Source organism: Alligator sinensis, unplaced genomic scaffold (assembly GCF_000455745.1).
Source record: "Alligator sinensis unplaced genomic scaffold, ASM45574v1 scaffold421_1, whole genome shotgun sequence".
In the NCBI taxonomy this organism is placed as follows: domain Eukaryota; kingdom Metazoa; phylum Chordata; order Crocodylia; family Alligatoridae; genus Alligator; species Alligator sinensis.
Window position 1 is genome coordinate 1482925 of NW_005841871.1, and position 25796 is coordinate 1508720.

A 25796-nucleotide genomic window follows, 5' to 3' on the forward strand; every position below is an offset into this window, starting at 1 on the left:
GGGAAATTGTATAATCCTTCTGTGTCCCCATTCCTTATTGGGAAAATTGAGGCAGTAATGATTCCTTTGTCTTGCCCTGTGTCTGTTTTGTATACTTCTGATCATAACTGTTTGACACTAGGACCGTCTCTTACTATGCATATATATATATATATATAGCGATCTTTTATTTCAGTTATGGGTTTTAGCATATCCACAGCACCAGTGATCACTGTTGCCTTCCTGATGAATCAATACCCCTTTTTTATCACTTGTCCTTCATCTCTGCAGATTTGGAATACAGACCCAGATACTGTGCTTACCTCACAGCTCCAGTTCCAAGTTGCAGAGAAGTTTTTTGCCTCAATGAGGAGAGTGAAGTCTAGAAGGGCACTTAAGGAATATTCGGAGCTAATGCTTAAACAGAGAAAGCCTCCTCTTCCTATTCCTCTTCCTCAATGTCCATTATTTAAAGTCTTTTCAAGATACTTAAATGAATAGATCCAAAGTTGTGACAGCTTAACGGTTATGATTAGGGATCTACCCAAATCAAGGAGACAGTCAGCTGATTTTTTGCCAGCATATTGTGGGGCTGACTGCCATTTCCATGGCAGGGTCCCCATGCCTCTGACCAATGGCCCCACCCCTCGCTGTTGCTTGGTTGAGATGCCTGTGTGTCATGCGGACCCCACCTCGCAGCTGATTGGCTGAGGGCTGTCTGTCATGCCCCTTGCCTTGCCTCTTGCCATTGGTTGGCAGGGATGGGTGGACCTCATGACAGGCAGCCCTCTTGGTCAGTCAGCGGTAAGGGGTGGGGACAGCTGCCATCCTGGCTGCATCCCATCATGCCGGCGGTCCCCCTCCCCAGTGTGCCGCGCAGTCGGGCTGCAGTGGCCGTGAGGACCACTGGCTAATACTAGGGAGCCAGCATTTTATTTTTAGTAAGTTTCAAATCCCCCCCCCCCCCCCCCCCGCTCTTCTAACAAAATCATGAATTGAGTAGGTCCCTAGTTATTAAGACAGACACTTAAAAAAAATTGGCTTAGTAACTGGCAACATATGTGAACTGTGCTGTTCTGCATTCCACCTCAGGTTTCTGCCTATTCTTGTCTGTAGGACAAAATGCTGACTTACATGTAGATTTTGGCAGGGTTTGGTACATTTTTAGATAATGGTAGCTGCTGGCCCTAAGTCAGCTTACGTTCATCAGAAAGGCCAGGTTTTATTTTTCTGAATTCTTTTTTTTTGTTCGTTTTTATCAGCTTTAGTCATGGGATTAGACATGAACAATTTAAATCTCCTTGTTACTTCTTTAGAGAAAAAGGAGGCTGGCATTTTGGAGTTGTGAATGTATTGCAATAGTACTATGTGTAGTGTGGGTTTGGAGAACATTTTTTTAATGTGATAAAATCTTCAGTATAAACATCTTTCTATGAGTAAGTTGCATTATGGGTGCATGTATATGTTTTTGTTTAATAGAAGTCTTGCAAAAACTAACAGGCAAAGATAAGATGGAAGTTAAGTACATGTTCTGAAAAGTTAGTAAATGCAGCATTAAGGTTGAAAACTCAACTCTTTAGCTCTTACTCCTTACTGCCTGGAAAATAAGGGCTCTCTGTATTTCTTAATTACCAGTTAGTGCAAGACGTATTATCCAGATGAAATTTTAACATGTATATAAAAACATTAATTTTCAGTATATGTGTTGAAGCCTGATCTTGATGAGAAGCATAAATCCAGCTATAGATGAAAAAATTAGTTTCAGGAAGTTAAATATAAATATTTAAAATTAAATAACCCAGACTCTGAAATGGCAATGGCTTTGAAATAATTCAGTAGTTCTACAGAGAAGCTTTCTAACCTGAAATTAAAAAAAAAAAGCCAGTACAGATTTTTATCATGAAACACTCACAAGTTTGAATAAGTTTTACTTCTTTAGAGAGATGGTCCTTTAGAGATCATTAAAATTATTTAACCATTGCTGAATTTTATGTCCGTGCATTTTATCAAAATAATTCGTAGAAGAAGTAATTTATTTCTTATTCAGCTAGGATTCAAAATAGCTAAATGAGTTTTTTGTCTTTCTGTAAGATAGGTTTCTATCAAATACAAGTTACTGGGTCTAATAGAGGAAAAACCGGATTAAATTCCATGGTCTGTGTTTTATAGGAGGTCAGAATTGATGATAATGAATCCTCCTTGCCTTAACATCTATAAATCATAACTGTTCTCAGACCGAACATGGACAATTTTAGCCCCAGAGAAGTATGATTTAGCAATGTATGAGCAACTGAGGAAGGGGGCTTATAACATAATTTTGGAATTCAACCTTCAAGATTCTGCTACAGTGAGAGCTATTATACACCTACTCAAAAATTCACGGTCTACAGTAAGCCATTTACTTTGAGTAGTATTTTTATCTTTGCAAACTATACAGTAAATATAAAAGAAATACTGTTTGGGACAAAGATATGTTTGGCTTTTCTTTTTCATTAGCAGTATGTGAAGAAGATATTAGCAAGCCAGAAAACACTTTGGGGTCATAATTGTGGTGAAATGAGTTTAAGGAATACTGTAATCTCTCTGAGCAACCAAAAACAATCTGAACATTCCTGTAATGAGCTCATGCTTGTCTCTTTTACTTCTGGTTTAAGGAAACCTTAGAGTTTGTATGTGCAACATGGCATTCTTCCTAGGAATTTTTTAATTGATTTGCAATGAAAACTTTATTCCTTTACATGAAAAAACAAAGGTTACAGACTAGTGCCTGTAAATGCAGATTTTGAGTAATTGCATCATTAAATTGTTTCAGTTCCAGTTGGTTTTAGTGTTGGCTTGGAACAAAAGCTGCAACATGATGTAATTGACTCTCTTGGATTATTTTTACCTTTGTGTATTCCTTAGCTGGCTTGTGTGTATTGGTTTTGTATGTTGTCATTTGAAAAAGCACAAAACTCTGAAAGCCAAACCTGGAAATCCTTCAGGATGCGTCATTGCTTTTGATTTGTGTATAGCAATTGAAACAGTACATTAGGGGCCCATAATTCCTATTCGGTAAAGAATGGACTTCCCATCAATTAACATGGAATGCGATTTCACTCTTTGGTCTAGCTGAAATTTGCTTACTGTGTGATTAATATTCTGTGCTCCACCCTGCCTTTCACCACCTGTCATTTGTAAGTAATTCCATTGGCAATATGTGCATGGCCAGAGCTGTCAAGTAAATAGGCCCCTTTTTAAGAGCCTTTTGATTATTCTTATTATTTTGTGGTAATGTAGCATTTCCAAGGGTAATCTTTCATGATAGGAGTATGCTTTTCTTTGGGGAGTTGCATCACCCTCTCATTTTTTAGTCTCCATTTCAGAGGTCATGATAGCTCACTGAAAATATGCATTCTGTGGATTTTCTATTATTCAGTCCTAGCTTATTTAGTGTACAAACCATGACATCTGTATGAAGGAGAAGGTAAAATTATCTAAATCGGAGAATACGTCAAGTAGTGGCAACAAGAAATAGTTTAAATTTGTGTACATTGCATAAAAGAGCTTGTTTGAAACAATGACTTTAAGGTTGTCTTTTAAAATGACTTAATAGACTTTCCTTTTAGTAGTAAAAAAGTAGCATATTTAAGTAGAAATATCATTAAAAATAATATAATCGCAGTCTTCAGTTCCAGTGCATTTCAAAAGGAGACTGAAATTACTTTTACCAGCTGGAAATAGACTGCATGTTTTCTTGGGGGGGTTTCTTCTTTTGAAGGCTTGATGAAATGCATTCAACTGAAAGGGAAATGGAGCTACATTCTGTATGTTTTGTTGTTTGTGATGCCATCCGTGTTTGCAAAAGAAAAACAGACTTCCAAATTCAGATCTTGTCAGGAAACAAAGAGAAATTTTTTTAAGTGTTTTAATTATTTAACAGTTTTTAATCTAACGCTTTTATAATTCAGCTTTTTGTATCGTTTATCTTATTAGAGACTTTATTCATTTTTTGCAGATTTCCTGTCTGCTTCATGTTCTGCTTATAAGGTAGAAAGAACATCTTAGTATTGCAGTCTGAAAATTTGCATTACTCTAGGATATTTGAAGTATTTTTGTACCATATAATGATGCCATGCCCCCATCAAAATTCAACAAGTTCTTATTTTTGGTTTTAACATATGGAGCATTTTTACAGAACAGCCATTTGCAGATCCACTGACATTTTGTGCCACTGTTTGGGACAGCTTAGAGCTGGAAAGTAACAATACAGAACACACAGTATTTACTTGAATGCAAGATGACCCCCCCCAATTACATTCTGTGTATGGAAAATGTATACATTTGTTACAATTTGGGGGGGGGGGGAAGAATCTATTCAAGATTTGACTTGAATTTGTCCCCCTTCCACTGCTACAGCACAGAAAATAAATCGGACAGGGCAGGTGTCCTCCTTGTCCCTCCCCAACTTCTTTCCCTCCAACCCCATTCTACCCACCCCTCACTGTTGGACCCTGCTCTCCCTTAGCACATGGAAGCAAGGGTCAAATTAAAAAACACTGACTTTGAAACCAACATGTAGGCAAGTTATTATGGGTACTATGGGTAGACTTAGTTCATCCAGAACAGATGCATTTTACCTTTTTGTTTTTTTTATAGTGTGCAACAGGCTGGCCTTTCAGGTCTCGGTGCCGGCCACCTGCCTGTTCTGGGCTAAACCCTTGCTTCACTCACATGCCAAACTTTGATGAAAATAATATGAATGTTATTTCTAAGGCGGGAGGCTGCCCATTGTTCGATCTCTTGATAACAAGGACCTAAGTACACGCTCTGACCTCTCCTTACACGTGTCCCATGCCTCACCGCTGTTTCTATGTCACATCCAGTATTTCCGTCACATTCAGTATTTCCATATTATCCCCTCAGTTTCCCCCAAGTCAGTGGTTCTGCCTCTCACTAGGGCCACTCATCTTTACCACTCTCAGCTCGGCCCCTCACTGGGCCTTCACTCTTGCTTGGCCTCTCACTGGGCTTTCTGCCCCCCGCTGGGCCTCTTCACACTCCTGGCCCCCCACTGGGCTATTGAGGTCTTTCACCCGGTGGGACTCAGGTGGCTGCCACTGTGCCTGGCCCCCTGCACTGGGGTCTCTCACCCTGTAGGTTCAGGTGGCTGCCGCCATGCCTGGCCCCACTACGATGGGCTCAGGTGTCCCCCTCTGGGCTTGCATGGCTCAGGCCTCTTCCCTTGTTGGTAACTCGCCCATAGGGAGGGGATGGGGTTTTCAAGTGCCCCTCCTCACCTTTCACGTGGGTGGTAGCTGGCCTGGCATTTCTGGGGGACACTTCTGCCACAAACAGCCCCACCAGACCACCCATCCCTGGCAGGGTGCAGTTTTAAGTCTTATCCAGGACCAGGAGCCTCCAAACCATCCCCATAGCTCTTGCCCTTTCTCCCTGAGGGCCTGGATTAAAATGGAGGCTGCTCTGCCCCCTCAACCAATCCCAGGGTCCTCGTAGGGTCATGTGCTAGCTTCGATGAAGCTAGCACCCACCTGCCGGCTGCTCCACTGCCAACTAGAAACCTTAAAGTGGCAGGCACTGCAGGTGCCCTACCACGTAATGCTGAAAGTTTTAGCACCGGTGCTCCATAAACACACTTTTAAGCAGCACTTTGGCACCTACTTGTATGTTATGAACTATGCGTGATGTTAGTACAAAGCAGAAAGGCTCATGATTTAGCATATAGTTAATTGGGCTGGGCCCCAGCAGTCAACAGCACTTCAAGCTATGGTGACCCCATAGCTCAGCACTGCTTAGTATATGTGCGGTATTTGGAGTATAGCCACAAAGGATCCATGTGCTAATTGGCTCCCCACTTCTGATTGAAACTGGGTGTGCTTGCCACAAATTCTGGGATTATCCAAAAATTTCTGTTTAGGTGAGGTGCAAGGCAACCTTGTTCAGCTCCACCTCATGAAGGGCAGGACTACACTAATCATGTGCAACAGGCTCAGAGAGGGATTCTGAGCGACCTGTTTGGTGATGTTTGCCAGACATTTATGGCTGGGGAAGAAACAGGAATAATTGGAAATTGGCGGGGTGGGGTAAAGGGGGTGGGAAGTGCAGCTTAGCTGTGGGAATGGAGAGGAAGTAAAAATGTATTCAAGGCTCACCATGACTTGCAAAAGAGTCGGCACTGAGAGGAACTGAGTGCAGTGGACTCTACCATATATCTTCTTCAAATTGGCTGCAGTGCACGAAGCTATTCTTGTAGTAGGATTTGTCCATTAAAAAAAATCTGTATGTTTGTCCAATATGGGCCATGTGTTTTATAGTCACACTTGAGTGTTGGTTACATTTAATCAACTTCATAGTTGGTTTCTGTTACTGAGCACATGCTGCTTTTGGCATGTATTTACCATGTATTTAATTGTTTCCTTGTATGCAAAGGTAACATGAGTGGCTTTTTTCCCCATGTTGACTGGGGGGGAGAGAGAACTTCATCTTAAATCTTTCTAATGTTATCTACCGTATTTAATTGAATCTATTTGAAGTTTGGTTTTTTTTTTTTCAAATCAGCTAATTTCCAGTTGGATAGATTAGAACAAAGTCTACTTAATTTATTGTAAGTAAGCAAGACCGTATAAAGAGTTCTAGCTTAGTAAAGCGGAGTTGTTCAGATATACTTGCACGTAATTCCTATTCCTATAATATGAATTGTATGTTGAGAAGATTTTAATAATCTCTGACTACTACCCCATGCTGCTCATCCATCTGGGCACCAAAGATACTGCCAGGGGAGACCCTGAGAATATCAAAAGTGACTACATGGCTCTGGGTGCAAGGGCTAGGGGGTCTGGAGCTCAGGCTGTGTTGTTGTTGATTGTTGCAGTCAAGAAAAAGGGCCCGAGCAGGAACAGGTGCATCCTGCAGATCAATACCTGGCTGTGCAGGTGGTGTCTCCAGCAGGGATTTGGCTTCTTCGACCATGGGATGTTTTTCCAAGAAGGAGAATGGCTGGGAAGAGATGGGATCCACCTGATGGAGAGGGAAGAGCATCTTCACAGACAGGTTTGCTAAGTTAGTGAGGAGGGCTTTATATTAGGTTTGGCAGGCAATGGAGACCAAAGCCCTCAGGAAAGTGGGAGAGCTGGAGGAAAAGCAAGCAAGATGGGGCAACAGGGTAGGTGCTCTCATTCTTCCTGAAAAATCAGGGCAATCAACTAGTTACCTCAGGTGCCTGTACACGAATGCACAAAGCCTGGGAAACAAGCAAGAAGAACTGGAAGTCCCTGCGCTATCACAGAACTATGACGTCAGTGGAATAATAGAGACTTGGTGAGAGCTCGCGTGGCTGGAGCACTGTCATGGATGGGTACAAACTGTTCAGGAAGGACAGGCAGGGGAGAAGAGGGCACTTTATGTAAAAGAGCCATATGATTCCTCAGAGCTCTAGTAGGACACTGGAGATAGGCCAGTTGAGAGTCTCTGGGTTAGGGTCAAAGGAGACAGCCACAAGGGTGATGCCCTGGTGGGGGTCTGCTTTAGACCCCCAGACCAGGAGGAAGTGATGGATGAGGCTTTCTTCAAACAGCTAGCGGAAGTTTCACAAACAGCCCTGGTTCTCATGGGGAACTTCAGTCATCCTCACATCTGCTGAGAAGGCAATACAGCAGTGTGTAAGCAACCCAGGAACTTTCTGGAGAGTGTTGGGGACAACTTCCTGGTACAACTGCTGAAGCAGCTAACTATGGGTTATGCTCTTCTTGACCTGCTGCTCACAAACAGGGACGAATTGGTGTGGGATGTAGTAGTGGGTGGCAACTTGGGCAGCAGTGACCATGAGATGATAAGCGTTCAGGATCCTGAGGAAAGGAAGGATGGAGAGCAGCAGAGTATGGAGCCTAGATTTCAGAAAAGCAGACTTTGACTTGCTTAGAGAACTCATGGTCAGGATCCCCTGTAAAGCCAGCATGAGGGGGAGAGGAGTCCAGGAGAGCTGGCTTTACTTTAAAGAAGCCTTAGTGAGAGTGTAGGAACAAAACATCCCAATGTGCAGGAAGACAAGCATGCGTGGCATAAGAGCAGCTTGGCTTAGCAGGGAACTCTTCAGTAAACTAAACCACAAAAAGGAAACTTATAAGAAGTGGAAACGTGGGCAAATAACTAGGGAAGATTATAAGAGCATTATTCAGGTGTGCAGGGATGAAGTCAGGAAGGCCAAAATGCAATTGATGTTGCAGGCTACCAAGGGGTGTGAAGGGTAACAAGAAGGGTTTCTACAAGTATGTCGGCAGCAAGAGGAGGATCAGGGAAAGTGTGTGTGGGTCCCTTACTGAATGGGGGAGGCAACCTTGTGACAGAGGATGCAGAAAAGGCTGAAGTGCTCAATGCCTTTTTCGCATCAGTCTTCATGGGCAAGGTCAGCACTCAAACTACTGCACCATCAAGCAGTACAGTTTGGGGGGGAGGTGACCAGCCCTCAGTGGTGAAAGACCAGGTTAGGGACTGCTTAGAAAAGCTGGATGTGTACAAGTCCATGGGGCTGGATGGGATGCATCTGAGGGTGCTAAGGGAGTTGGCTGATGTGATTGCAGAGCCATTAGCCATCGTCTTTGAAAACTCATGGTGATCAGGAGAGATCCCAGATCATTGGAAAAGTGGAAACATAGTACCCATGTTTAAGAAATGGAAAAAGGAGGATCCAGGGAACTACAGACCAGTCAGCCTCACCTTAGTCCCTAGAAAAATCATGGAGCAGATCCTTAAGGGATCCATTTCTAAGCATTTGGAGGAGAGAAAGGTGATTAGGAACTGTCAGCCTGGATTCACCAGAGGCAAGTTGTGCCTGGTCAACCTGATTGCCTTCTATGAAGAGATGACTGGTTCTGTGGATGAGGGGAGACCAGTGTATGTGTTGTACCTTGATATTAGCAGGGCTTTTGATACTGTCTCCCACAACATTCTTGCAGGCAAGCTAAGTACGTACGGGCTGGATGAATAGACTGTCAGGTTGATAGAAAACTGGCTGGAGCATCGGGCTCAGAGAGTAGTAATCAATGGCTTGATGTCTAGTTGGCAGCTGGTATCAAGTGGAATGCCCCAGGGGGTGGCCCTGGGGCCAGTTTTGTTTAATGTCTTCATCAATGACCTGGAAGATGGCATAGCGTGCACCATCAGCAGATTTGCAGATGATACCAAGCTGGGGGAGCAGTAGATACCCTGGAGGGTAGGGGTAGGATTCAGTGTGACCTAGACAAATTAGAGGATTGGGCCAAAAGGAATCTCATGAAGTTCAACGAGGACAAGTGAAGGCTTTGGGTTCTATGACCACAGTCCGCACTTCAGAGACAGAGGCAGCGATTTGTTGGGAAGGGACATCGTCTACCTCATTTGAATGGGGAAGAAGCTCTTCTCAGCCAGAATGGCTGGCTGACCTGCTTGACTGGGCTTTAAACTAAGTTCGCTGGGGGATGGGCAGATAACCACCAGTAGAAGCCCACCAAGTGTCAACCACAAAATCGGCAGGTCAGGCTGCACAAGGGAACTCACTCCTACCCCCGCCCAGGGACGGGGCTCTTCTAGGAGTGCAGAGAAGTCTAAGGCCTCTGACAGCAGGTTCACTTGCCTGTACACAAATGCCAGTAGCCTGGGGAACAAACAGGAGGAGCTGCCCCTCCTGCTAAACACAAATGGGTATGATCTCATAGGGATAATGGAGACCTGGTGAAACTCCACCTATGATCTGACCACAGCTATAGATGACTATACCTTGTATAGGAGAGATTGTGTTGCAAAAAAAGGGTGGGTGTATAGTTGTCTATGTAAAGGAAGAGTACACTTCTCTACAAGCAGAGATTGGCAGCCAAGGAGGGGGACTTCTTAGAGTTCATAGACATTAGGGCTGGAAGGGAACTTGCAAGATCATCAGGTCAGCACATTACCCCAACAAGATAATCATCCAAATGCTTCTTGAACGTGTCCAAGTAAGATAAGCATCCAGTTTGCTCTTGAAGGTGTTCAGTGTAGGCACTTGAGCCACCTCCGGTGGCAGGCTGTTCCAGACCTTGGGGGCTCGGACAGTAAAGAAATTCTTCCTTATGTCCAGCCTGAAACGGTCTTGTAGTAGGACTTGAGACCCTCTGGTTTAGAATATGAGGGGAATGTGGTCAAGGGGATATAACGGTAGCAGTTTACTACAGACCTCCTTATCAGGAGCCAAGAGCTTGACCATGAATTCGCTAGGGAACTGGCAGAGGCTACACACTCTCAGTGCGTGGTTGTGATGGGAGACTCCTGGAAGACCGTTTTAGGCTGGACAACTTGAGACCCTCTGGTTTAGAATATGAGGGGAATGTGGTCAAGGGGATATAACGGTAGCAGTTTACTACAGACCTCCTTATCAGGAGCCAAGAGCTTGACCATGAATTCGCTAGGGAACTGGCAGAGGCTACACACTCTCAGTGCGTGGTTGTGATGGGAGACTCCTGGAAGACCGTTTTAGGCTGGACATAAGGAAAAACTTCTGTACTGTCCGAGTCCCTAGGGCCTGGAATAGACTCCCCCCAGAAGTGGTGCATGCACATACTCTGGACACTTTCAAGAAACATTTGGATGCCTATCTTGCTGGGATCATTTGACCCCAGCTGACTTCTTGCCCCTTGGACAGGGGGGGAGCCTGTTGTTTTTGGGTGCCCCTTCCCAGCCTTAATGTCTATGAAATCGGTAAGTGCAAGGTCCTGCACTTAGGACAGAACAATCCGATGCACCAATACAGGCTGGGGGCTGACTGGCTGGGCAGCAGCTCTGCAGAAATGGTCCTGGGGGTTACAGTGGACAATAAGCTGAATATGAGCCAGCCGTGTGTCCTTGTTGCAAGAAGGTTAATGGCATACTGAGCTGTATTGGTAGGTGTGTTGCCAGTATCTCCAGGGGAGTGATTATTCCCCCCTATTCAGCACTAGTGAGGCCACATCTGGAGTGCTGTGTTCAGTTCTGGGCCCCCCACTACAGAAAGGACGTGGACAAATTGGAGAGAGTCCAGAGGAGGACAACAAAAAATGGTGAGGGGGCTGGGGCACATGATTTACAAGGACAGGCTGAGGGAACTGGTCTTACTTAGTCTAGAGAAGAGAAGATTGAGGGGGGATAGCCGCCTTCAACCACTGAATACGGGTTCCAAAGAGGATGGAGCTAGGACTGTTCTCAGTGGTGGCAGATGACAGAACAAGGAGCAGCAGTCTCAAGTTGCAGCAAGGGATTTCTAGGTTAGACATTAGAGAAAATAATTTTCTCACTACAAAAGAAGTAAAACAGTGGAACAGGTTACTCGGAGAGGTTGTGGAATCTCTATCCTTGAAGGTTTTCACGACCCAGATAGACAAAGCTTTGGCTGCGTGATCTAGTTGGGAATGGTCCTACTTTGAGCACGGGGTTGGACTAGCTGGCCTCCTGAGGTCCCTTCCAGTACACCCAATAGTTTAGCCATAATTCAGATGCATTATATCTGTTGGGTAGTTATAATGAACTGAATTGTGAAGAAGCTTAGGCAGGGAGCCTATCATTCTGGATCGAGTAGCCACCTTTAAAAATCATAAGAGTACACTCAATTAACTTTACAGTGGCAGTACCACTTAATTAAAGTAGAATAACATATTGGGCAATAGAAAAATTGGATGACATTGGGTGTCTGTAAGTATCCTAAATAGGCTTGCAGAGACATTATCTTAACCTTTTTGTTTTTGATTGATTTCTCTGTCATTATCCAGACTGTTTGTCTAGCTCAGTGATGTTTTAGAAAGCTTCTGTTGTATGACCACTGCTAGTGAGTGATACAGACAAGGCTGCAAAACTAAGTAAAGCTCTTTCTTTGAACCCTTGATTTGGGAACCAGAATTGTGGATAGATTTCTTAATGTTTAAGCATCCTAATTTAAATACTTACATTGTGCTATAGAGAAATGACGTTTTGTTCCTCAGTAACCTGTTAGTCATGTGCCCTGAGTGCCTTAACATCCCAATGCTTCTTGCACTGAAGTCTTGAATTCAGTGGATTCTTGAATGATGGTATATTCTTGAATTCAGTGGATTCAAGAGTGGGCCCACAGCTTTCTGTAGCAGTCTACAGGTTAGTGGTGCCTCCTCTTAGGGAGAACCAGCACAATATTATTTCAAGGGACTGATCTGTGTTCATCTGTCACATAGAATTGATGCATAGAATTTCCATTTCAGAAGGGAAAAGAAAAGGGTTCCAGACCTAACCTGATGAACTGCCATCTCAAAAAGTATGATGGGCTTAAGTAAGGAGCCTACAAGAAATGGAAGAAAAGGGATGACTAACATAAAAAGATATGTTTTGATGTCACAAAGTACATAAATCAAATGAGACCTGCCAAAAGTCAAGCTGAGTAAGACTTTCAAAAAAAAAAATATTTAAAAAATAGCAAAAGGTTCTTCAGCTATATAAATTTTAAAAAAAGCAAAGAAAGAAGACCTAGGGCTGTTTTACGGTAAGGATGGCATAAAGAGAATACAGATATGCCCCAAAAACTAAAGGAATGCGTCATCTACATTTTCAGTAAGAATAATGCTGTTGAACATGGGGCCAAGGGCAGGTTCGCTCTTGAGAGTAAGAATATGGAAGTTACTACATCCAGGGTGGAAACAAAACTCAGAGCCTTACATAAGAGTTTCAAATATACGGCCTATAGAGCTGTGTGATTCAGCCCATGGATCTCTGGACTGATCCCACATGCTGCATAAGGCATTTGCTGGTCCTGGCCCTACACACTGCTTGTGGCACGTGGGCTGAACCTGGCACTGTGCGTGCTGCACACTGTAGGGGAGGCACAGTCTGTGATGAGCTGCATGCAGCGCTTGTGCCAAACCAGCTCTGTATGTTGGCTCTGGGTCTAGTCTGGATTGGCCATGCCAAGGACAGGCAGATCCAGCAAGGCACTGTATGCAGCATGTGCCAGCCTTGGGGCTCACTCTGCATGCCGTGTACAGACTGGACCCAGCACTGTATGCCATACAGTCTCGATCCAGCCCACAGACCAGCCCAGTGACCGTCATCCAGCTCATGGAGCCAGATGAGTTTGACACCTGTGACCAAATACATTCAATTAATTCAGTGGATTACAGAGTCTCTATCTCTGATGTCTGAAATAACTGGCACATGAAATCACAGGTTCAACAGCATGAATTTGCAATAAAACGATTGAATCAGTACTGGTACCATACGACTAAATAATGGCAAATATATCTTTATTTATGAAGAGGACAAGATTAACTTGGGCCCTACGTACTTAACGGACTACCTTCTCCCTTATGCCCTATAATGATCCCTACAGGTCAGCCAGGAGTAGACTCCTGCAAATACCATCAGTGTGCCAGGTTGGGACACATGTGGGAATTTGTTCCTGGTGGTTACTCCTCTGGTGGGGAGAAGTGGCAGTGCTGCAAGGGAGAGCTGTGGCTCCAGCTCCAGCAGTGGTGCAGGCCAAGTTGGAAGCAGCCCTTGCTTGAAGCTAAACTCTGGTAAAACAACCTCTTGCTGCCAAGTGTTGCCAACCTGTGCTCTATTGGCTTTTACTAGTTATTTTGTTCTCTTGTCCATTTGTTTTATAAGTTGTTTTGCTCCATTCTGCAAGCCAGCCTAAGCCTTTGGGAATGGCAGCATAAAAATTAATAAATAATTTGCAGACTCATTAACTTCACTTCAGTAGTATGCAAGACCTTAGAACTAAATTTGAAGGAGAGAGTAATCAAAGCCACAGAGGTAAATGGAAAATAGTGTAAAATACAACATGGGTTTATTGTGCCATCGCACCAAACTAACACTATCTTTGAGATAGTGATTATCTAGAGAAAGCAAGTGTGAGAATAACTAATTCTTATTTAAACTGGGTTTATATGAAAATTGTAAAATGGGTAAGGTACTGACTAACGGGAAGGTAACATTGGGTTGTATTCAAAGAGAAAGTATCGGGCTGGAGACAAGTAGTTGGTTGAGTGCCTCAGGATCAGTCTTTGGAAAGATCTTGATTAATATTTTCATTAAGAGTCTTAGCAGAAAAAAGTCTAAATATGTAAAATGCTTTCTACTAACTCAAAGTTGGGGGGTGTTGTCAATGCAAGAAGAAGATTGAAGTACACACAGGATGACCTACATGTCCTTGATGACTAACATAATAGCACTGGTATGAAAGTTAATAGTATAGAGTGCAAGATCATACCCTTAAAAATTAATAAAGCATATTTTTGGCTATAAAATAGGAGCTCATCTTTTGGGAGACTGAGGAGGTGACAGACCTGGATGAATTAGTTGTTCACAAGTTGATCACAAAAGTGATATGGCTGTGGGGAAAAAAAGCAAAGGCAGTTTCCAGGTATTTTCCAGCAGAGATAGGCAAGTAATAATTTCATTGTACAAGGCTCTGGAGAGAACTCATTTGGAATAGCATGGGCTATTCTAGTCACCCATATTCAAGAAAGATTAATTTAAATTGGAATATGTCCAGAGAAGATATACCAGGATAATGGAGAGCTTACTGTGTTCACTAGGGTGCCCTTGGGGGAACCAGGAGAAATGGCCACAAAGTCCTGGAAGACTGTTTCACCCTCAACATTAGGAAAAACTTCTTCACAGTTAGGGTGTCCAGACTGTGGAATAAGCTCCTTCCAGAGGTGGTGCAATTGCCTACCCTGGAAATTTTCAAGAGGAGACTAGACTAGATGGTCATCTTGCTGGGGTCAGATGACCCCAGTTGTCTTTCCTGCCTGGTGCAGGGGGGCTGGACCCAATGATCTTCTGAGATCCCTTCCAGCCTTACAATCTATGAATCTATGAATAAAGCAGACCAAAAGACATGGCCTAATTAATTTAGCAAAATGAAGGCTGAAAGTGGGCATGATTGCTGTCTTATAAATACATCAGAGGAGTAAACACTGTAGAGGGAAAAGAACTATTTAAGCTACAAGAAAATTTTGGAAGACGAACAAGTAGGCATGAACTGGTCATGAATAAATTCTGGATGTCAAACAAGTAGTTTCCTAGTTATCAGATTATGAATCTGGAACAGCCTTCCAATAGGAACGCTAGGGACAAAAAAATTGAACTAGTTTTAAGAAGGCATTTGAATAGTTTCTGTGAGCAATTATGAGAGATAGTAGGGAGAAGGCCTGCAAGAAGCAGCTGGTATTCGCTTCAGCTTTGGATTCAGCCAATTCAGGGGGCAGTGATTCAATTCAGTGATTCGAATCGCTGTCCCAAATCAACTTGGCCAGATCTGATTCAGAGATTCAGCCACCGCCAAATCAGCCAAATCTCTGAATCAAACAGGCCCCATCGCATGCCTGCTCTCCCAGCCTCGTCAATGGCTGCCCCACCCAGCTCCAGCTCCAGCTCCAGCTCCTGGCTCTTTTAAAAAAAAACCACCCACGCCGCTTCCCGGCCCTGGCTATTTTAAAAAAAAAAAAAAAAAAAAAAAAAAAGCACGGGACTCACCAGATTCTGCTGGGAGGGTGGCGGATGATATCTGCTGTCCCCCACTGCCCCGTGCTGCATGGGAAGCTCTGTCATGAGCCCCCATCCTCTGCCAGCTCTCCTAGCCCCAGCATAGTGGCTCTTTTTTTTTAAGCCCCCACTCACCGGCTGCTGCCAGGCAGCGGAGTGATCCCCACTGCACCCTGCTGTGCCATGTTGCCTGTGGGGCTCTGCTATGAGCCCCCATCCCTGCCAGCTGTTGCCAGGCATGGGGATGATCCCCATTGCCCTGTGCTGCATGGGGGGGCTCTGCCACGAGCCCCCAGGAGCCCCAATGGCCAGTGCAGAAGCTTGTGAGTTCAGGACTTTTTTTTAAAGAACTGGCTAGCAGGGGCCGGGTGGAGCAGCCCTGAGGGGTGGGGCGGGGAGAATGGGCAGGGGACAGTGGCACTCAGGGAGCTGGGGCAGCAGGCAGGGGATGGGGGCTGGTGGGGGCCCTTCCTCCCTTCCCCAGCCCCACTCTACTCTCTACTTACCAGCATGGAGTCTGGGTCCAGATTCAGCTCCCTGTGGCAGTGAGCAGGGACTGCCTGAATCTCTGAAGCTCTCTGAATGTTTTTCGAATCGATTTGGAGAGCTTTGAATTGATTCAGACCTTTTTATTGGTCTCCTGATTTAATTCGGATTCGGAGATTCAGCCACCGAATCGGGCCATATCTCCTCCGAATCGAATCAGTACCCAAAGCTTTGCACAGCCCCAGTAGGGAGTAGCAAAAGGTGCTGACAACAGAGACAGGTTGTATGCAAGGGCAAGAGGATGAAAATCAAATGGATAGGTAAGGTGACAATCTAAGTCAGATCTCTTCTATCACACAAACAGTACAGTTTAGTTAGTTTAAAAAAAATTAAAAGTAAAGCCATCACTAGTGTAAAGTTCTGGGTTTTATTTTTGCGTGTATAACACCGTGATGGAAGCAAAAGTAATTAAAATAAAAGGTACTGTCAATCGCAAAATAAATATTTAGCTACTTTACAAAATATCCATTAGTAGTAATTGGTTTTCATTAATTTTTTTCATTTTCAAATGTTATACATGTTACACAGTCACCTTAAAATGCATAATAGTGTTCCAAAAACACACATCTTGCTTCAGGAGAAGAAATCTGTTCCACTCGGGATTTGCATAGCTTCCTCTTTCTGGCAGTGGGTAGCCTCATATACCTCCAAAGCACATAAATATGGGACAAAACTTGCCTGCAGGCAGCCAATAGGAAATGTTAGGAATGGGGGAATGGGTGAACTCCTGTATCTAACTTAGCAGGAAGATACTTTCCATTATGTCAAGAGACAGCTTGCTCAGAGGTAGACATCTACACAAGCCAGCTTGCGTGCCTGGAACAGGAAGGGGACCTGCCCACCTTTTGCCCAGTATCCTTGTGATTAGGGCACTTGACTAGAAATGGGAGATCTGGGTTTTATATCCCACTTATCCTAACAGGTTTTCAACCCACATCTCCACTTTTTCACAAAAGTGTCCCATAATCACTAGGTGATTGCTAGGTAGGATTGATTGCATGCTGTTTAAAGCTGGCCCACTGGACAACCAAAAATGAAACATGAATGTGCCAGAAAGAGAGCAAGCAAAAGGAAGAATGACTATTATTTATAAGGTAGGTTCTCCTTGTGGAGAAGAGTCCTGAGTTTGGGGACCCCCCTTGCTCCTAGCATTGTTTATGCATTGCATTCAATGCCTGTTTAGTGAAAAATGCGCAAACAGTATAGGGAACAGAGGACAGAAAGAGAGAGAGAGAGAGAGAGAGAAACAAGAGAGAGTGGGTGTTCTCTTATATACATACATAATCATTTTGTGCTGATGGTTACAAATGTGTGAGTACTCACTAATTTGTCTGATTGATGGATGCAATATGTTCCCAGGTAAATTTTAATATAGGCAGGATTAAACATGCAAAAAACAGACAGCAGTTTAAATGCAAGAGGAGTAAGTCTGCCCTTCATGTTTACAAAGTTTAATTTTTCTTGTTTTTCAGCCATGGAAGAGTTAATAGTTGAGCTACGTCTGTTTCTTGAACTTTTGGACCATGAATATCTAACATCCACTGTCAGAGAGAAAAAGGCAGTAATAACTAACATTCTCCTGAGGATACAGTCATCAAAAGGTCAGTGCTGGAGACTTGTTGCTTGCAGAATGGGAAGAATTAGCTTATGCTCAACGAGACGGGGTTTTTTTTCCTTTCCCCTCAGAAGCCAAATTGAAGCAAACATAGACAAACAAGGAAAAACTAAATGTAACTTTACTAAGTGTTTTCCTTATGTTAAACAATAAAATGGGATAATGGGCAGGACCTAGCCTACTGAACATATGTTCCACCCTATGAATATAAACATAATCTAACCACAAATTCATTTGACTTTACATAGTTTGCCAACTAGCGTGTTTTGTGATCTGTGAATTTAGCAGTTACTTTATTTCATTTGTGGCTGTGCCTGCAATTAGTGGTAATGTTGAGAAGTAGTATTACATTATGGAGCACTGACAGCAGCCTGCTGCCATTATACATTTTTTGGCTTTCCAGACCTCCTCCACCTTGTTTTACCCAGAAACAAGCCAATCTCAGTGATATTTTTCATGTTACTCTCTGGCAAGGCTAATGTCGCCCCATCTCCCTCTCCCACGCAGGAAATGTTGGGGAGGAAAACAAAAGAACCAGAAAGGAATTTTGAGTAATGGTGTTGTTGGGTTTTTTAAAAATGTTGCCACTTAAATAAATCTTTCATGTCAGCACCCCATTTAAAACAACTTCACAAACTTAACTTTGACCCTGATATTTTCAGAAAGCCCATATGCAACAATCAAAGTGTCAAATTATTAGGATCTTTTGTAATTCAAGAAATCTACTGTTGTTGAACAGTAGTATATGTTACATTCCTTACTCTGTCAGTTATTGTACATTATAGCTAAAATGCAGTGGTTACAACATTTTTAATTTGTGTCCTTTCATTCATGCCCTAGCCATTATTCTTGCAGCTGGAATAGAAGGACATAAACAGATCATAAAAAGATAAATATATTCAAATGTTACAGAAACAACGCATTCACTTTTGGAGACTCCGTTGCAATACACTCTTGGAGATTTCAACTATGCTAAAGACTGGTTAAAAATATAGATAGAAGAGGTTGAATCCGAAGATGGGATATCAACAAAGGAAGTTCAGAATATTACAGGGAACCTCCCAAATGACAAATGTCCAGGGCAGGTCACCTTTAGCAGCAAGGTCTATACATCTTTAAAGGAGCTTCTGATGTTTTGCTTATTTCAAATGTTCAGTCTCTCTTGAACAAGGAAAATTGCCTAATTTTGCCTGGAAGCCAGCATAGTTATGCTTCTGAAAAAGGATGAAAATCCAATTGACTATTGATCAGACTAACCAATGCAATTAATTAGTCTCAAACAATAAAGTATTGGCTACTGGCTTAGGAAATCAGCTGCATAGCTTTATTTCAGAGAGAGTCACAGATTATAATATTGAATGAGTATGAAACATTATTCATCGCATCAAATATATACAAGTGACTTTCTAACTTTAGATGCTGAAAAAAATATTATTTGTTCTAGTATGCAGCTCGTACAATTAGTACTATGTTGCACTATTATTGTGCTTCATATGAATTCCAGTCATGGACCAACAGATCTAGACAAAGCTCCCAAATGCATTACAGACAGAAGCAGGAGGAACACCAGCCCACCTACTGTCAGCACCGACCTATTGTTGTTTGTGGATGTATTTAAGTCGGTGGGACTGGATGAGCTATATCCAAGGGTGCCGAAAGAATTTGCCAGTGTCATAGCAGAGCCACTGGCATGGGTGTTTGAGCACTCATGGTGCTCAGGTGAGGTCCCAGAGGACTGGAAAAGGGCCCATGTGGTCCCTATTTTGAAGAAGGGAGGAAGGAGGATCCGGGTAACTACAGACCAGTTAGTCTCACCTCCATCCTTGGAAAAAATTATCAAGGATCACATTTGTAGGAGTCCAGTGGGTAATATAGTGCTGAAGGGCAACCAGCATGGGTTCATAGCAGGTAGATCCTGCCTGATTAACCTTGTTTCTTTCTATGACTAGGTCACTAAATGCTTAGATGCAGGAGTCGAGGTAGATGTCACTTTAAGAAAGCCTTCGACATGGTATCCCATCCTGTTCTTGTAAACAAACTGAACGGCTATGCCATAGACATACACAGTCATGTGGATGGCAAATTGGCTTAAGGATTGTACTCAGAGTGGTGGTGGACGGATTGGTATCTACCTCAAAAGAGTGGGCAGTGGGGTCCCCCAAGCTTTGGTCCTTGGGCCGGTGCTGTTCAATATCTTCATCAGCAACCTGGATGAGGGTGTGGAAAGCACTCTGTCCAAATTTGCAGATGACACAAAACTATGGGGTAAAGTAAAAACACCGATGGGAAGAAACCAAATCCAGGTGGACCTGGACAGTTTAGAAAAGTGGACAGAGAACAATAGGATGTAGTTCAACAAGGACAAGTGCAAGGTGCTGCACCTAGGGAGAGGGAATCACCAGCACACCTATAGGCTGGGGGATGACCTTCTCAGCAGCACAGCGGCGGGAAGAGATCTCGAAGTTGTTGTAGACTCCATTTGAATATGAGCTGTCAATGTGATGAAGTAATTAGGAGAGCTAACTGCACTTGTCATGCATTAGTAGGTGCATCACAAATAGGTCCAGGGAGGTAGTGCAGCACTTTATGCAGTACTAGTCAGGCTGCAGCTGGAGTACTGTGTCCAGTTCTGGGCGCCGCAATTCAAGAGGGATGTGAACAACCTTGAGAGGGTCCAGAGGAGGGCCACTTGTATGATTTGAGGCCTGCAGGGAAGGCCCTATGAGTAAAGGCTGAGGGACCTAGACCTTTTCAGCCTCTGCAAGAGAAGGCTGAGGCGGGGATCTTGTGGCAGTATACAAATTCACCAAGGTGGTGGGAAATAGGGGCAGCAGGGAATAGGAGATGCTCTGTTTACCAGGGCACCCCTTGGAATAACCAGGAACAATGGCCACAAGCTGATAGAGTTAGGTTGGACATCAGTAAACTTCTTCATGTTTAGGATTGCCAATATCTGGAACGGGCTTCCAACAAAGATGGTGCTATCCCCTACCTTGGGGGTCTTCAAGAAGAGACTGGATAAGCACCTGGCTAGGATCACATGACCCCAGCACTTTTTTCTGCCACGGGCAGGGGGTTGGACTCAATGATCCATTGAGGTCCCTTCCGATCCTAGCATCCATGAATCTATGAATCTTGGACCAGGTGCTCTACAAAATACAAAGCAAGAAGTCAGTCCTGACCTAAAGAGCTTATCATCTCAGACAAGAGATAACAGGTCAGTAGACAGGGCAGCTCAGAGAAAAGGTCAGATGTTACTGGTTAGTATGGTAGGCAGTCTTATTGTTGTCAAGTTTATGGCCAAGGGCAATCTTAGGGAAGAGATTTGAAGGAGGATAATGCAGGTGTTCTTATATTTAAAGGGAGCTCCTCCTAAGTAGGAGGAACTTGTTTGAAAAAATACCAAGTGAATTGATGATCAGTGATAGCCAGTATCAAATGGAGATGGGAATTAACTTGTTGATACTGAGGTTCAGTAGCACCACCTTGCTGCCGAGGTTCTTTCTGGTTATTAACCAATGACCATCTAGAATAAATGCAAATATAAAATGTAAACAGTCCTGGGAGCAGGGATTAAAACCTGGGACTCGCCTGTCTGAGAAAAGTGCCTTCATCATGGGGCTATAGGTATAGAATCATATTCACTTTTGCGCTCTCTCTCTGCTTCTTTTCCTGCTGGTCCCAGAACTCTTGCACTCCTTTTATCTTGCGTCTCTGCCTCAATAGAAGGAATGGAAAGATGCCTAGAATTCAAGAAAGTTGTTGAAAAATTTTGGACAATTCAGAGAAGCGCCTCAGGAATGGCTGAAGGACTGAAATTGTTTTACAGTGAGAGGCTCCAGGAGCTTGTTAAAGATGCTGTGGATGGAAGTTGAAAATAGACCAAGTCGATCTAGAAATAAAGCGCAAATTCTTAATGGTTAGGGTAATTGATCATTGGAATGATGGCCTGGAGTTCTGATGGATACTTTGTTACTGACAGTTGAAGACTGGCTATTAAAAGTTCAACATTAAATTCCCCACCAAACTGTTGTTTTGTTTGTTCAATGCAGTAAAATAAAGCTATATAACCAAACACAGCAATCATTCTATTTCTGGCCATTAAAATAGTGTTATACCTAGCCTGTGCAGATCTGTGAGGACAGTGTAAGCCACTTCTTAAATTATATCAGTGGCCTGGTAGAACTACACTTCAAAATCTTTATTACACTTTAAATCCTAAACATCTGAAAAATCAACAGTTTATTGCCATAATTGAAGCAAACCATAGGTAAATTTAGGGATAGTTGGTCAATAATTATGTGGAAGTTGGGAACTGGCTGGATATTCTAGAAGTTCTGGAAATAAACAGAAAAAAATGTTTTGTTTTTTTTTAAAGGTGTAGAAATTTATAAAGATTTTTTTTGAGGGGTGATAGTAGCACTTCCCTGAAACACATAAACTGTAACTTTCTTTTAGCTAATTTAAATTAGCTAATTTTAGCTAAATATTTATATATAATAAAAATAAATAAACACCCTCCACACTGGCCATGGGCCTCCTGACCCCGCAGCAGCACGAGACACAACTTGCCACCCCCGCTGCTGTCAGGTGGGCAGGGGTGCATGGCTTGCATGGGGCTCCCAGGGCAAAGGCAGCAGGGCAGAGAGCCCCAAGTCCACAGTGAGCAGCCTGCATCCACCCCATGCACAAATCTGGGTGGGGGGGGGCACAGGCCCCCCAATCCACCCTTGGGTGGTACACACAGTGATGGGATGCACCCTCTGGATGAGCCACCTGTGGTTCTGTCCCGCTCCTCACCCCAGCCCCAGATTCCATGCACCACCCTGGCTGGACAGCACCCCCAGCCCCTGCCCTTTCCACTCTCTCCCTCACCATGGGGGCCTTGATCTGAGCCCCTGCCCACACACACACACACACACCCCTTCCCCTGCATAGACTTACCTGCAGGGAGATGCTCTTCATACTGCCTGGCTGTTTTCCTGGCCGTGTGTGTATGTATGGCCATGCACATGCACACAGCGCCCCCTGCGTCTTGATCTGGGCAGCCCCAAACAGGACCCCTTGCAGGCTAAAATACTGCCTGCCTGCAAGGGGAAACCCACTGTTCACCAAGGAAACCCAAGCATGCAGGGGCCTCTGGGCCCAAGCCCTGTGGGCCTATACATTAATCCACCTCTGCCAGTCCCAGCCTGGCACGCTGCACGCAGTACGGGGGGCTGGTCTGCGGGCCCAGTCTGGACCAGTCCCAGATCCAGCTTGCAGGGCCAATCTGATTCAGGCATCACATGCATCACATGTCCTGAACTGGCCCTGCATGCGATACGTGCCTTGGTCCGGCTCTACGCCCTACAAGCTATATGTGGCAGGCAGTGACCCAAGGCCCTGGAATAAATGATGGGTTATTATGGCATACAGTTTGGCTACTATCAAACAGAAAAGTATTTAAAACTTGAGGAAATCTATGTTTATATATTCAGTATGACTAATTTTGATTTTTTTCCTAGTAAGAAATCCCTTTCTTGTTACCATTAAAACAGAGCAGAGAAGGGAAAGACAGTTAGATATGGGTAAAACATTTTAATGTGCAGTTGTTCCCCATAAAGTCACATTTCAGCTGTAACATTTTTCAAAATAAATTATTTTGGAGTATTTCCCAAGAAACATCTCTAAACTAGATTTTTAAGAAGAAAGAGGACTCTCTGGCACCTTGTCAGTTTACTTTATCGGCTTTGTTTTTCCTTTCCATTACTTCACACCCAGTGGGACTAAGTTATTATGACAGGAAACATTTCATCATTGATTACACTTTTGAGAATCATATGGAATTGGCCAAATGATGTCCATTTGACTGTGTAAATATATATTTAAAAAGTAAACAAAATGCTAGGAACAAAATTCAGCCCAAGGAGTAAGCACTAAGCAGGCTGCAACTGCATTGATTGAATGTATGCCAACACAATGCACCCTAATCTCTGGTTCTGATTTTTTGATGAACTATACCATGTTTCTATGAAGTGCTTGAGTTTTGACTGGGTTTCCCACCTTAGAATGACAGAACCAGTCAGTTGTTTCCTGTTTATGACCACCGGTCAGAGGTTAATACTTGTCTTTTTCCAATGGTAGTTACACTAAGGAAAATCTGTCCCCATGAGGGCTTTTCAAATCTATAACCCTCATAAAAAACAGCCAAGCTTGAACAAAGAAAATCCTACAAAGGAGAATCTCCGTGAATCTCTCCACTTATTGCTTCTTTCATTGATATCTTCTAATGTGGTAATCAGTGACTGGGTGTGCAACCTCTGAGTTTGAACAGGGGTTCTTTCTGAATCTGGGCTCCAATGTGATGCATTAATTTTCTAGTCTTTTAGCTAGTAGGCTGTCTGGTAAAATTGGTTAAGTTTTGACCATTTAGATCCCTGAATGCAGCAGCCAGCAACCTTGACAAGATGTGGACCAGACTATCTTGGCTCCAGTCCAACATGAGCCAGGGGCTTTGGTAGAGCATCAGTGGCCTGGGGTTTGCCTGCTCCCATGCAGCTAGGAATTGCTTCTAGTCCCATGCTCTCCAGCTGGATCATGGGCACAGCCTCCAGCCAGTGGGTAGGTGAGCTGGGGCAGCTGGAAGCAGCATTCATGTTATTGCTGCTTCTCTACTATCTGACCCTGCAACACAACTCCTAGCTATGGAGCTCTGGACCAGCTCCTCACCAGCTGGAAGTGGTGCCCCCACTGCAGCTGGGGGAAGGGAGCACAAGGAAAACCAGTGGCAGTCCAGGTGTAGTTTCCAGGTGCCTGATCTGAGCACAGCTCTTCTTGCCAAGCAGTTCTGTATCTGGCCAAACCAGATTGGCTTTGCTTTTTATAGGAAGTTTCTTGTGTGTATATATTTATTCTGTTTAATTAGAAGTGTGAACCACCAGTGTTTTACCTATTGTGTTGGCAACACATTTAACCATGGCGCTTTGAAAGTGATTTAAGATCTGGCAATAAGTTTGAGAAGAAAGGTTGTAGTCTGGACATTTAAGATTGCACTAATTAGACACTGCTCTGCCATTTTTGAAGGCAGAAAAATCTCTGATTTGCACTGGTTAAGTTTGGATGCCAAAAATATTCCATTTTATATAGGTGAAATATAAGTTAAAATGTTCTGTTTTACTTATAAATGATGTTCAGAAGTACTTTGAACTTAAGGATGGATTGAATGCCCATTAGATAGATATGATAGAACAGCATCCCATTTTAGCATTTTAGTGATTACTGTTTTTAAGTGAAACGTATGTCTCTTCTTTAGGTTTTGAAATAAAAGAACATGTACAAAAACAAGAAGTCTCCAATAGTTTACCTGCCCCTCCTCAGATGCCTCTGCCAGAGATACCTCAGCAATGGCTGGTGAGTGTTATTGTAACTAATAATTAGAAAATATTTCTTTACTACTGTTGTAATACCTTCTAACATAATGAAAGGAAAGTTGCTCTGAGGAAGGCAGGGATAGTGTCATGTGACACAACTTCTTTTCTGCAATATATAATTAACAAAACAGAGCCTTCAACTGAATTTGTCTTGCAGGAAAAAATAAAGTTTCTTTTTATAAAGACTTCAGTGATGTTCAGCAAAGGTCATTCCATAGTTCAGGAAATTCCCTACAAAATAAGCGAAAGGTTAGAGTTACAGAGATGCCTCTAGAATATATATGCTCTTGACTGAGATCTGCTTTTAAAATCCTCCAGTTGGTAACAGCTGTCTTGTTGAAAAGTGACCTAATAAGCAAGTTTTAATCTTTCTTAGTTATTGACTTGGCAATAATTCTGAAGAGTACAAGCATATTTTGAGAAGAACATCTGAAAATACTCGTTCTGAGAGTTAATGCTTTTTTTTTACTTATTTGTTACCAATGTATATATATGTATTGTTTCAGAAAAGTTTCAGTGCTCACTATGATCTAGTTTTATAGTGTAGAAATGTGTGGGAGGTGGAGCTTGCAAGGTACTGTATTTACTTGAATATAAAATGGCCCTGAATATACGATGATTCCCCACCCCCTCCCAATAATTATATTCTCTATGTGGCAGTGCACTGTGTGTGACGGCCACTTCAAGGGCCTGGAGCTGGCAGCCTCCAGGTGCCTGACGAGGGCAGCCATTTTGAGACATGGGCTGCC

The 25796-nt window shown here is 43.3% G+C and overlaps 1 protein-coding gene across 1 annotated transcript in view; it reads left to right on the forward strand.

The window, feature by feature from the left end:
• Window positions 1-25796, forward strand: part of AFAP1 (actin filament associated protein 1) — a 165302-nt gene that overhangs the window by 36463 nt on the left and 103043 nt on the right. Inside the window, exons 2-3 of the mRNA XM_014527232.2 lie at window positions 17493-17621; window positions 24930-25027. Of these exons, the coding sequence (XP_014382718.1) occupies window positions 17495-17621; window positions 24930-25027 (225 nt within the window). The 5' untranslated portion in view covers window positions 17493-17494. The remainder of the gene's footprint in view (window positions 1-17492; window positions 17622-24929; window positions 25028-25796) is intronic.